General features: G+C 34.3%; 1 protein-coding gene across 2 annotated transcripts in view; it reads right to left on the reverse strand.

The window, feature by feature from the left end:
* CPXM2 (carboxypeptidase X, M14 family member 2) overlaps positions 1 to 14,234 on the reverse strand; it is a 266,901-nt gene that overhangs the window by 29,653 nt on the left and 223,014 nt on the right. For both annotated transcript variants that reach the window (XM_031956005.1, XM_031956006.1), the window contains 2 exons: positions 12,182 to 12,321; positions 6,620 to 6,719 (listed from right to left, as the gene is read on the reverse strand). In XM_031956005.1, coding sequence (XP_031811865.1) covers positions 6,620 to 6,719; positions 12,182 to 12,321 — 240 coding nt within the window. The remainder of the gene's footprint in view (positions 1 to 6,619; positions 6,720 to 12,181; positions 12,322 to 14,234) is intronic.

Raw genomic sequence — 14,234 nt, forward strand, 5'->3', positions numbered from 1 at the left:
TTTATCAATAGCTTTCTTTGCTGTCATATCCCAGACCTTTGTTCTTTCTCCTTAATTTTGGAGTAACCACATAGTAGGCAATTAACTTCTGGTTGGTAAATATTGTGTGAACATGCTTTTTAGCAAAGTTTATTTAACAGAAAGCTTATTATGCAGGTTTTAATATCTTAATTATATATATATGTATATATATATATATATATATATGTATGTATGTATTAAGGTTTATTATATAGAAAGACAGTATACATGGAAGATAGGGATGCAGGTTGAAACTCTATCCCTGATAAACATTAGATATTTGACAATTCATAAGTCACCTAAGCTCTCAGTGCAACTATCTCAAACTAAATAAATAAGAATTGCTTAGCTGCACTGATAGAAGGAATTTTCCCACTGAAAATTCCTATACCAATGAAATTACAAGTTCATACTACTCCATCCCTTACCTAATTCCTAACAAAAAGAGAAATTTTTTTCTAAATGCCTGGATATGAAAAGATTCAAATTCAGATTATTTTTTCTATAATAATATGATTTCTGAGGTATAAGATGAGGAGCACTATTGTGGAATCACAGACATTGAACCCAAATATCAACTTTATTACCTAATTTCCATATAACTTTGGGCAACTCTCACTCTACATTTCAGGTTTCTCACCAGCACATAAAAAACAGAAGGTTGAAACAAGTAATCTCTAAGCTTTCTGTGAACTCTAAGTCTATGACTCCAAAAAACTCTAATAATTCTCTTTCTTGATTGATTGAAAATTTGAGTAAGTAGGTATATTTCTATCCCTAGTTCTATTTTCCCTAAAGGCAAAGACCATTTGTTCAAAACAAAAAGATGAATTAGATAGCAGAGATCATTCTGAAACTGTACCTTTTCATGAAAACTATGTTTTCAGGCTTAGAATTGCTCATGGAGAATGCCAAATCCCATTACAAATCTACCATATGATCCTATTTTTGCATTCATCAGGCACTTTTATATATGCATTTCTTAATGCATCATCTCTACATCATAATCATTCATGTAGTCTCCTGCTCCAGTTTCTAATAAAATAAAATTGAGAAAATGAAATATTCTATATTTTTCATCAAAGATGTCACATGTCATCCCAGAGAATAACATCTCCTTTGCCTGGCATTCAAGGCCATTTTTATTTTGGTGATAATTGATTTTCTAGATTCATAGAGGACTGATGTAGAATTGCAATGGGATCTTAGACTTCATGTTGACCATTGCAGTCACTTCACAAATAAGGAAAGTAAGATAGAAAGATTTTTATTTATTTTGTCAATGTCATACGAGTAGTAATTGGGAGAAGTCCTCTCACCCCAAATTGGTTCTCTTTCAACTACACTTGAAGAAAAATCTCAAGATTTAGATTAATTTTTTTTTTGTTTTTCCCCTAAGAAAGACTCTATATAATTAGCAGAGAAAAATAATTTGCCTTCCTCAAGTCCTGCTGAATTTTCTCCTGATAGTCACATGGATGTGATAGAGTGTTGGATTTGAAGTCAGAAGAGATCTAAATTTGAATCCTGTCTCTAATATAGGCAAGCTACTAAATCATTCTCTAATACTCAATTTCTTTATCTTAAAAAAAATCCCATATTATTTACCTCACAGTGTTAGTTAAGCATCAAGTGAGATAATTAATCAATTGACAAACACTTATCAAAGACCTACTATTTGCCAAGTAGGAGGAAGCTTGCTGCCACAGTAGACAGAGTTCTGTGCCTAGAGTTGGGGATATCTGAGTTCAAATATGGTCTCAAATTCTTATTAGCTATGTAACCTTGGGCAAGCCACATAACCTTTGTTTTCCTTAATCCACTAGAGAAGGAGATAGCAAAACTCCAAGGACAGCCTTAGTGTGCTGTGGTCCAGAGGGTCATGAAGAGTTGGACACAACTAAATGATCAATAACATGTGCCTATAAAACCAAAGGAAAATGTAGAATGGCACTTGAATATAAATTATAAACTAGTAAATAGAGACAAAATGTATATCCTATCATTATCTCTATGTGAACATTCAACATATATACAAGATAATTTTTGAATAAGGGCAGTAGGATTTTTTTTTTCTGGAAGCTGGGAGACCAGGAAAGGCTTCAAATAGAAGGTGGCAACTGACCTGAGCCTTGGAGGAAGCTAAGGCTTTTAAGAGGCAGAAGGAAGAAAAGGATCTCTTCTAGAAAGCCAGAGCAAAGGCATAGTTGTGGGAAAAGAAGTGCCATATGGGAGATACAAAAAGATGGCCCATTTGGTCCACAGTGTGAGCAAATGGGAGTTATGTGTAATGATGCTGTGTGGAGTGAAGTTTAGTTTGACTCCCCCACCCTCTCCCCTCGTCTCTTTGGAGGTGGAGTGGAGGGAAAGACAGTCACATGGAATCCTCTCCTCCCCTTTCCCTCTAAACCAGATGTTTTTTTATCAAGTTGTAGCTACCTGGTTCTTGGCTAAAAGCAGCAAACTGATTTGTATAAATATAAGGTTATGGTAAATATCTGTTTAGGATTTGTTATTGGAGGTAAAATTTCTTGGGTTCATAGTTAATATATCACTGCATTTTTTCCCTCCTGTAACTGATTTTTATAATCAGAGCAATGGTCAATAAGAAATTGTTAATGCAATTCAATTATGTCATACCTTGCTGTTTCCAGTCTGGTTATCTGTAATCATTATACCCTAAATACTTGAGCAAATAAGTGTTTAGTCTGGTCATCTATTGGTTACTAGATATTGTGTCTGGATATTCAAGTTTTTTTTGAGGTTTATAACTAATGAGAGGCCACATCTTGTAGAAGTCCTTGTGGACCAGTCTTTCTATCTCAAACTGTTCTAACCTTTCTTTGTTAGATTTGTTTTTGTTTCTAGATTTGGTCAATTACAGATATATTGATTTGCTTCTGGGACTTAGATCAAGCTTTGATTGTCAGCATGCCACACCATACCCATCCCCCTTCCTGGAGTGAGCACCTCCGCCCATTTTCAGCAGGAAGCAGCTTTTGAGAAAACCATCGCCCCTTCTCTTAATATAATTTAGACTGATATGGGGGAGTGGGAAAGTGGTTGAATTGTTAGAATTTTAACTGTATTATGGTGTGTTTAAGACTTGGGGTGGAAATTGTAAAACTTATGTAACTATTGCTATTATGTTTGAGGAATTTTTAGTCTGTTATATATGTATGCATATGTATATGATTTATATGTGGGGTGGTTATTTGATAATTCTTTTCCATGAGAAAAAAAAGGAGGGGGGGAGAAAGAAATAGGAAACTGAGGAAACTGGTGTATTTTCTTAGCACTTCTGCCCTACTCTCTATCTTACTAGTTCAGATTTAATTGGAAGTCCTTTAAACAGTCCTTTTCATTTTTTACTCCTTGCTTAAATTTACTGGACTATGATTTGCTGGTTATGCTTTAACTTTGAAATCCCTTATTCTGTTGGTATTGCCCTGGCAGACTCAGTTTTGGGGATTATTTTTTAGAAACAACCAGAAATTGGATACCTGTCTTGGGACTGGCAGTCTCTTTGATCTGTTTCTCCACTCCTTAATTAGTATTTCAGTGTACTTAAAAGGACCTTGTAATTTGATACCGGGCCTCTAAAAGTTTGGGGTTTGCCTGCCTTGGTCTAATTGTGCATAATCTGCTCAAAAATCTGATCCTTTCTGCAGCTCTGTATGTTCCTCTGGGCAGGGACAGGTGGAGCTGCTCCAAGCTTCCCTCTTCTCCCCTGGAGCAGGTTGCCCCTCTGATTGGGCAGCACAACTGTCTTGAGCCCTACTGCTCTGTAAGCAGAGACCGAGTCATGCACAAATGACCACAGACCTAACTCACAGTGAATTGTCCATATGCTCCCCAACTGCAGAGGACCTAACATGATTGCAATGAGGAGTTTGTGTATTGCTGATTAACTCTGGGGTTATCAGGGAGAGACTTGACCTTGCCATAATTCCTTGCATTGTTCAGGCTTTATTTTGATTTTTATTTGGTCTATTTACTTCACATAGGGTTAGTGAAAATTATGGTGCTAAGACCTTCTAGAGGAAGGTAATTCAAAGATTTGAATAGTTAGAAGAGAGAGAGTGTGGAATGTTGTGCCACAGTTCCCTTTTGATGTCCTGACCCAGTTTCCCAATTGTCTTATTTAGTTATTCTGCCTCAGGTTATAACCTTTCCCTCTTAATGTTTGATGAGATAAAGGTTTTAGGTCTTTAGGCTATAATCATTCCTTCTTAATGTTTGAAATAATAAAAGTCTATCTATTTTAGACATCATTAGAATATCAGTAACCTCTCCAGTATCTCCCTCCATTGTGTCATCCTAGGTGCCTTTCCCCATCAGGTTATGCTCATCCAGGTACCTCCCCCATTATGTCATCGTTCTTCTTATTCTATAAAAAGTCTTGCTGTCCGATACTTGGTGCTGGATTCTTTGAGATGATAGTCTCGATCAGCCCTGGGATCAAACATGGATCATTTGGTCCCAGAAAATCTCTCCATTTAATAAACTATTAAATTGTTCTCTAATCTCTGTCTTGCTCAGTTTCTCTGACATTACAGCTGGACAGGTAGAATGGGGCTTTACTGTAAAGAGCTTTGGAGGAAAATCTGTGTAAAGTGCTTTATTATCAGCATCATTGTCATCATCCTTCATATTCCACATCTTCATAATCTATCACCCTTATGATTCCTTCTAACACCCCGAGGGATGCTACTTTATTAAGATGCTTTGAGAACACATTACATATACCTGGCTAATGCCTTTATTACTAGAAATAGGCATCTCTATGCTACCTATTATTATACTATTCCCTTGTTTAGTTTTTACAATGCCCAAGTGTTGACTACCTAGTCGAATATGAATTCCACAAATCTGACTTATCTGACTCATCATCAAGCAAATAATATCAATACATAACAATCTTGGTCGAACATGAGCCCTTACTGATTTTGTGCTATTCTGCTGCCCTTACTCGGGGCCTCTCTTAAAGACAGATCAATTTTAACCTGAAATCCTTTCAGCACATCAATACCCAAATTCCTTTGGATGGTGTACAAAGATGATGCACTTTAGAATGAATTCAATTACACTGACAATCCTGTTTTCAAGGAGATTCCTCAGAGTTAATTCCACCTCTGCTATTTTTTGGTAACTCTAACTGTTCCACTGATTCTTGTCTTAGTTTATCCTCAGATTTCCCACTTACATGCTTTGGCTCACTTGGTTTCCTGAACTTGAAATGCTCTTCCTTAACCATCTCCACTAATCCTTCAAAGCCTAGAGAAGTAGCATGTTACAGAGGACAGGACATTGAACTCAAAATCAGGATGACCTGATTGGAAAATCAGATTCAAGCTGGGTGACCTTGAGCAAACTGCTTAAGCTCTCTGCACATTCTGTTCATTTAGTAACAATGTCATAAAAGGATTCTAACTCTACATTCAAATAGAAATTATATCTGATAACTCATAGACATTTTAACCATAACAATTCCACTTGGTCCTACAGCATCTGTAACTATTTCCATTGTTCTTACACAATAGAGCTAGTTGAGTCATCCTTAAATGTGACTCTCATAATTTAATTGTGTGCTCAAAAGAAAAAGAAATTAAAAACCAAATCAAAACAAAACAAAAAACTAGTGGTTCCTCTTTATTTGGAGAATAAAATCTAAACATTTTGACCTAGCATTCAAAGCCTCTAAAATTCCTTTCAACTTTAAATCTATGATACTATGAAGATTTTCCTACATATCTTCCAATATAATATTCAACCAGTTTCCTTCATAAATCTTTATCTTGAGTAAATTGTTTTATATTTTTCTGAACATTAACTATATCTCCCTCCTTCTGCTAATGCCATTATTCCCTCTTGTTTTTCACACTCTAAATTTGAGATATTCTTTTAGGCCCAGATCAAATCTTACCTTTCCCTCAATCTAATGTGATCTAGTCCTCTTTAGAATTCCCATAATAATCACTGTCTGGTACTAATTTTATGATGTCTTATTCTATGTTTAGTTCTTTTTCTGTGTATACTTTACCTTCTTGAGCTAGATTTTAACTCCTTAAAGCCAGTTTTATAGTCTAGTTGAGGAATCAAATAAAAGTATCTCTAATCCCATATGATATATGTTTATGTGTAGGTAGAAATGCAGTTATGTGTTTACAAACATCGGGAAAAATGTATATAAACCATGTTTGTTGCTTAAAATATAAATAAATAATGTATACATGCATATACATACATACATATACGCACACAGATGATTTTCCTAGCACAACTATTAATCTATAGTAGGTACTTAAATCTATTTCTGAATCCTCTCTCCTCTCTTCCTTTTCTATCTTCAGTGAAAGAAATGAAAAGAGTCAACAAGAATCCAGAAAATTACTGTTGGGTGGGCCCAAAATAATAGAATGAGGAAAGAGAAAAAGAGAATTCAGTTTTGGTGTTTATTGTCTTTATCACAAATCTTGTTTCTCATGGTTTTGGTATAATTGCACTTTTTGAAAATTGCATATATTAAAGAAAATAAAGTTTTATATATAAGTAAATATGTGTGTATGCATGTACATATGTATGTACATATCAGTACCTGTTCGAATATCATGGTTAACACCTTCCACAGAAATGATAGCATTTGGAATTCCTTTTCCATGTGAATCTCTTACTATGCCTTTGATGCCACGATGAACCTGTTCAATTAAATAAATAAATATATATATATATGGTTATTAATCAATTAATTCTACATGGTTTAACTCCAAATAATAAATTAACTTCTGAAATTTAAAATGGAAAATATACTGTGGTATTTCAGAGATAATTAAGGACTAATCACGGTTAAGAATTTTTACATGTCACACTGTTCAAAAGACTTGTTATTAATTCTTAGTATATCCCTAGTTTCAGAAAATACTATTCTATATCCTTTACGGTCATATAGCAGAGTTTGCTTGCACTGTATAAAAGCAAAGTATTTACTCTTTGAGATACTAAAATGAATAGCCACACATTTATAAAAGACCCATAAACTCATATTAGAAGTAACATATTTATAAACTGGAAAATGAATGAAATTTATAAGAATCAGTTTTGTTAAATCTTTTCCCATGTCTTCACTGATTTTATGACAAAGAGTCAATGAAACTTGATAAACTGAAAATATGGTTCTCTTTGAGAATCCTTGAATAAAGGACTTTTACTTTTCTTGGTGTCCAATTCCTCATTAAGAAAATGGGTTGGGTTCCAGAGAAGAATGAAATGATTCAAATAAAGTGACATAGAGTAAAGGAAGTAGAACCGAGGAAACAATATATTGTTGTTCATTTGTTTGAGTCATGTCCAATTATCTGTGATCCAATTTGAGGTTTTCTTAGCAAAGATACTGGAGTGATTAGTCATTTCTTTCTCCAGCTCATTTTCAACATGCAGAAACTGAGGCAAATAGCATACAGCTAGCAAGTGTTCGAGGCTAGATTTGAACTTAGGAAGATAAGTCTTACTGACTCCAAGTTCAGCACCCTATCCTCAGTACTAGAGACTGAAGCAATAAAACAGAAAACTTACCATAAAAAGTTAATGTTTAAAAATTACAAAGAACAAACATGGCTCAAAATAAGAGGTATGAAAAAACACCCCTATTCCATACTTTTGCAGAAGATGTAAGTCCATAAGTATGATACATTGTGCATATTTTCAGACATCAATATATTGCTTTCCTTTTTTTTTTTTTTTTTTTTTTTTTTTGTCTTGGAAAGCATTATTTCTTATATGATCTGGCAATCTGGGAAAAGGAGTGGGAGGAGATGGAGGCTAGGGAAAAATTTTGTATGTAAAAAAAATAGCAATAGACATCAATAAACACTTCTCAAAAATAATAAAAATGAGTGGGTTTCAGCAGCTGCACTGCAAGATACTTTTATCATTAAATTTATGATTCTATAATTATGAGCTAAAATATTTAAACCAGGTAAAACAAAGACTACATTTTTTTAAAAAGAATGATTACAAAAGGGTATCAACTGCCTCTCAAGAAGAGTACCAGCTCTGAAGTCAGGAGCACCTGAGTTCAAATTTGGTTTCAGACACTTATCATTTCCTAGCTGTATGACTCTGGGCAAGTCACTTAACCCCAACTGCCTTAGCAAAAATAAATAAATAGGTAGATAGATAGATAGATAGATAAATGGATGGATGAATGAATGGATAGCTAGATCAATAGATAGATAAATGAATGAACAAACAAATAAATAAATAAATGAATCAATGAATAAGTGAATGAATAAATAAATAGATAAATAAATAAAAAAGATTCTGAGGCAAAGGGTCTTCCATTGGGAGCTAGACAACTACTTGTTTGGGATGTTATACAGGGGATTCATGGTCAAGTTTAAGTAGGAGTAAATGGCATCTCAAAACCCTTCAGTTCTTATATTGTATGATTCTATTCAAATAATATTCCCAGATTGAAAGGGACCTAAGAACCCATTCACTCCAAGGTATACCTAAATAACAGCCCTCTCCTCAAGATCTCTAATAAGTAGTCATCCCACATGTCTCCATTTGAAGACCTCTGGTGAGAGGGAACCCACAGCCTTAAGGAATAGGCTCTCAGTTCCTGGGGGTTCATTATACTGGTAGCATTTGCTACTGTGTTCATCTGATTGGCTTTAGCCCTATAATACCTCAACACTCCTGAGCTCAAGGGATTCATCAGTTTTAGCCTTCCCAGTGGCAATGATTACAGGCTGCACCTTCACATCTGGATGCTTATACCTCCCTTCTTCCACCCATTATTAATTTTTTTATATTTAGATAATAGTAGAAAACCAAAGATAGGGCACTGGATAATTGCTTTTGAAATGGCAATTTACATAAAATTTAATGAGTCATATGCAAATATATTTCATGACAAAATCAAGCAATTAAATGATTGACCATTAGACAGTAACCTCAATCAGTTTCATGTATATAGTTAAGCTTAAGAAATGGAGTCAAAATTGTATAAAGTTTTAGAGCATGTTTCCAAAGATGATTAAATGACTTTTAAACTCATATTTCTTTACAAAACCTTATTGTATTATCCATACTAGAAAATTTTCTATGGTACAAAGCCCAAAGTATTTCATCTACTTCAAAGGAAACTACTTTGCTATTTTATTTACTTAAAACATTTTTCTTTGGTTAAATTAATGTTCTTATTTTCAGCAAAGCAAAGGTTTCTTCAGTCAATGCTAGCTAACTTTTTCTATTTTTTAAAAATAAATTCTTGCAATTAAAAACAGGCTAGAAGGAAATCTATAAAAGCATTTCCCAGCACAAAGGGATTTCAGGGCAGGAGAAAGAATCAGGCTGAGTCCTGTAGAATGCCAGGAAAAGTAATGGAGAAAAAAGCACGAATTCTGCTGAGGAGAGCTCAGCTATTTCACAAAGGTTGACAGCAGGGCTTTGAGGGAAGTTTCGAATATACAATGATATCAAATAACATTATAGCATATAGAACTTCAAGATTTGCAAAAACACTTTACATATATATTTGAACTTCAAACAGAACCCTTGGAGGTAGATTCCACTATTATCCCCACTTAATGAGTGATGAAACTGAAGCTAAACAGGAAGAGGAGAGGAATAAGCATTTATACACAACCTATTAGGTACCAGGCCCTGTGCTAAGCACTTTTTATAAATATTATCTCATTTGCTATTATTATTCCCATTTTACAATTGAAGAAACTAAGGCAGACAGGCTAAGTGGACCCATGCAGAGTCACACAGCTTTTTAATATCTAAGGCTGGATTTAAACTCGATTCTTCCTGACTCCAGGCCCAGCACTCTATCCACTGTGCCAACAGCTAGCTACAACTGTACCTGAGGCAGGATTTGAAGTCTAGGTGTTCCTAACTCTAAATTTTAGAACTATGTCTTCTGTGTATCTAGCTAGTTATTTCTACTAGAAAAAGAAATTGACTTGATCTCAAGAAACTTGTATTTTAATTTCAGTTCTACCCTGAGTTGTATTAACTTGAAAAAATACCAAGTCCTTTCTAGAGCACAGTTTACATAATACATAAATGAGAGGAGTGACCTAGGTAATTTTTGAGGGCCTTTAAATATTTTTGAAATTTCATAATTCTGTTTTAAAGACTTTCCATATGAATATCTTGAATTGGGGCTCCTATGATCATTTCAGATTTAAAAAAAAAATAAAGATTTTAGTTATACTACTCAAAAAGTAGTTAATGGAGCCAGGAAAGCTAACAACAATTCAGACAGATCACTGAATCTCTTAATTAATCAGATTCATAACCACTTTACAGATAAGGGAAATAAGGGTCAGGAGATCAAGCAGATTACTTCTCCTTACAATTCTGCAGTAAGTAGCAACATTGGAAAATGAACGTAAATTTTCTTGATTTAATCCTATGCTCCTTCCATTAACCACAAGTATCATCATCATCATCATCATCATCATCATCATCAACAACAACAACAATATCTTTGTTTTGTGCCACAGTTCTCTTTTAATGTCCTGACCAAGTTTTCCTAATTGTCCTATTCAGTTACTCTGCCTCAGGTTATAACCATTGCTTCTTAAAGTTTGATAGGATAAAGGTCTTTTATCTTAGACCTTAGGCTATACTTATTCCCTCTTAAGGTTTGATGGGATAAAGGTCTTTATCCATTTTAGATGTCATTAGAATATCAAGAACCTCTTCAGTACCTTCCATTATGTCATCCTAGGTGCCTCCCCCCATTAGGTCATGCACATCTAAGTATCTCCCCCATTATGTCATTGGTTTTGTTACCCCATAAAATAATCTTGTATTTGATTCACAGATAGATTCTTTGAGACGATAATCTCATTCAGCCCTGGGACCAAACCATGGATCCATTGGTCCCAGTAAATCTCTCCTATTTAATAAATTATTAAATACTCTCTAATCTCTATCTTGCTCAGTTTCTCCGGCATTACAGTTGTTGCTTTAGAAATTAGTTTGACAAAACAATTTTTGTTAATAGAGAGACAGGATCTAGGGAGACGCCATTTAAGCATGAAAAGGTAGGTCCTTGCTTTTTCAATAAAGCAATGACAATGAATTTCTTGTGGGAAAGATTTTCAGTGTGCAATTGAATATAATAAAACTAGCTAGACTCCTTTTAAGCCAAATAGAATTATGGTCAAATAAAGGTAGTGTACAATTAAGTCTTCTCATTAAAGTTTTTTTTATCAGTACATAGTTTCTTTTTCTCTTTTCTAAGATCCCTTTTCACATATAAATTAGAGATATCAAACACACGGCCAAAGTGGCCCACAATGTTTCCATTTTGCCAGTTCCCTTTTGATGTCCTGACCTAGTTTCCCCATTGTCCTATTTAGTTATTCTGCCTCAGGTTATAACCTTTCTATCTTAATGTTTGATGAGATAAAGGTCTACCTCAGTTGTTCTGCCCCAAAACCCCAGGCTATAATCATTCTCTCTTAAAGGGTTGATGAGAGAAAGGTTTTATATCTTTAGGTTATAGACATTCCTTCTTAACGTTTGACAGGATAAAGGTTTATCCATTTTAGATGTCATTAGAATATCAGTAGCCTTTCCAGTACCTCCCTCCATTGTATCATCCCAGATACCTCCCCCATTATGTCATTGTTTTTGTTATCCCATAAAAGAGTCTTGCTGTCTAATGCTGGAGGCTGGACTCTTTGAGATGATAGTCTCATCCAGCCCTGGGACCAAACATGGATCCATTGGTCCCAGTATATCTCTCCATTTAATAAACTATTGAATTTGTCTCTAACCTCTGTCTTGCTCAGTTTCTCCGGCATTATATCTACACCTGATTAAAATGCAATTGGGAAATATACAAAAATAGATAAAAATACAGCAGCAGGAAGATAGTGTGAATATATAGCATTTTAAGCCAATATATGGCTCTCAGGGATTCTTAAGTATTGTTTAGTGGCCCACATTTCCATTTGAGTTTTGACATTACTGGTTTATGGCTCCAAATGTTTGAGATGTAATCCTTGTATAAACTTATGTCATTAATTGCCTTTCAAGTACTCTTTCAAGTAGTCAAGATAAGTAAAGTTATCTTCACTCAAAGGACATTGCAAAATGTTGTACTTAAAACGTTATTTTGAAAAAGTCTTACCTGTTCCATAAATACTATCAAAGATTCACGATTATTTTCCCATTCTTCAGGTAGGTCACTCTCATGAGGATATTTATCACAGCCCACATATATTGACAATTCAAAACAATTTGTGTGAAGGTAACTAAAGTCATTCAGACCTGCCAATATAATCAAAGATGATTTTAACCAAAAAATTGTCCAAACTGGCATTAGTAAGGAAATAATAATTTTCCATAACAACTTCCAACATTAATCATTAGTAAAATTGTAGAGTATATAGACTTAAACACTTATTGGTTAGTATATGAGCAGAAATCTTACAACATAGTTGTTTTTTTTTTTTTTTTTTTTTAATTTGGCATTCATCAATTTAAAAAAAATTTGATAACTGTTTTGTTCAGTTTTTTCAACTGTGTCCAACTCACGACCCCATTTGGGGTTTTCTTGGCAAAGATATTGAAGTGATTTGACATTTTCTTCTCCAACTCATTTTGCAGATGAGGAATTGAGGAAAATAGGATTAAGTGACTTGCTTAAGATCACACAATTAGTAAATATCTGAGATTAGATGTGAACTCATGATGATGAATCTTCCTGACTTTGGGTATGGTTCTATTTACTGTGCCATCTAACTGCCCCTTTAATACTATTTTTAATATAATTGGTTACCTTTAATCCAATGCATTTTATGCATTTTAAAATGCTCTTATGAGAAGAGTCTTTAAGCTTTGCCAGAATGCCAAAGAGGTCCAGGGGTCCAGGATAAAAAAAAGGTTGAAGAAGCTCTTTTCTTAGTAAGTGAAGAAGGATAGTGGTCAAGAGCAGATGCTAACAAAAAGAATCAGAGATTTCAGGAAATGATGTTATTGTACAAAACCAAGAAAAAGTGCAAAGGGCTGAAGACAGGACAATATATTGTGATAGAAAAAGAACTCAGAAAATAAACAAGGAGTGGATACATTAGCAAAGAAGAACTGAGAAGACTTAGAAAAGTAGAATGTAAACTAAGAGAAATGATAAATGGCATGAGTTTGCAGTACATAGAAAATGTCTTTGGCTGTAGATCATCTGTGTCGCATTTAGGATCACTTTTTAGGCTTTGAGTGGAACTGGTTAATAGAATATCATATTTTTCAACCATGTGAGGTGGCAGAAGAACCTCATTGTAGTAACAAAGAGAAATTGTATTTATCAAGGAGCTACAGGAATCATGAACAACCAGGAGGCCAAATTAAGAACCAATTATACAATGCAAATGAAGGAGGTTGTGTGTAGTACATACATATGCAAGCCCATATGCAGAATTCAGACCATTTGCCCACATCCAGAGAAAATATCAAATAAGATTTAAAGACAAAGTGAATTTTTTAAAAAAAGCTGTTCTACTGGTATCAGGAAAAATATGTAAAAAATAAGAATAAAACAATAGTACTTCATTTTAACTCAAGTGTTTTCTTTAATTTCAACTTTCTACTTTTCAACTCCTTATTTACTCAATAAAACTGTTTTTCAAGTAGATTCCTTTTTTAGCTCACTATTTTTTTTTGCCATGAAATAATTGTTTGTGGTTTTAAAATTGATTTGATTCATTTTTTTAATGTCCTGAATCATGTTTTTCTTTGGACTTGTTCAAGTCTCAGCTGTCACAGCAAATAAGCTTGTTTTTATATATAGACTTTAAAGAATATTCCCATATCAAATGAATGTTACCAAATATAAATGGATAAAAAGCCACAGTGGACAATGAAGTAAGAGTATAATCTGTATTCCACATTCTCATACTTTTCTTTCAAAAGCTCTTTTGAGGAATAAGAGCATTAACAAGCAACCACAAATCTGAACTATGCTTTGTCAAGTTGCCAAACAGTAGTGATCAAGAAGAGGCCTCCCTCGATATGCTGTCAGATGCTTCTGGATTCAGAGTCACTAGGGGCCTCACAGAACACAGATGTTCAATGTTATGGTACGTGTGCTACCAGGGGGAAAAACCGAAGTCTCAGCCCATGACTGCTTCCTATCAGCACTTTCCCTCCATTGGGACCAAGCTCAAGTACTTTTCCTCATACTGGCT

Source organism: Sarcophilus harrisii, chromosome 2 (genome assembly GCF_902635505.1).
Source record: "Sarcophilus harrisii chromosome 2, mSarHar1.11, whole genome shotgun sequence".
In the NCBI taxonomy this organism is placed as follows: Eukaryota; Metazoa; Chordata; class Mammalia; order Dasyuromorphia; family Dasyuridae; genus Sarcophilus; species Sarcophilus harrisii.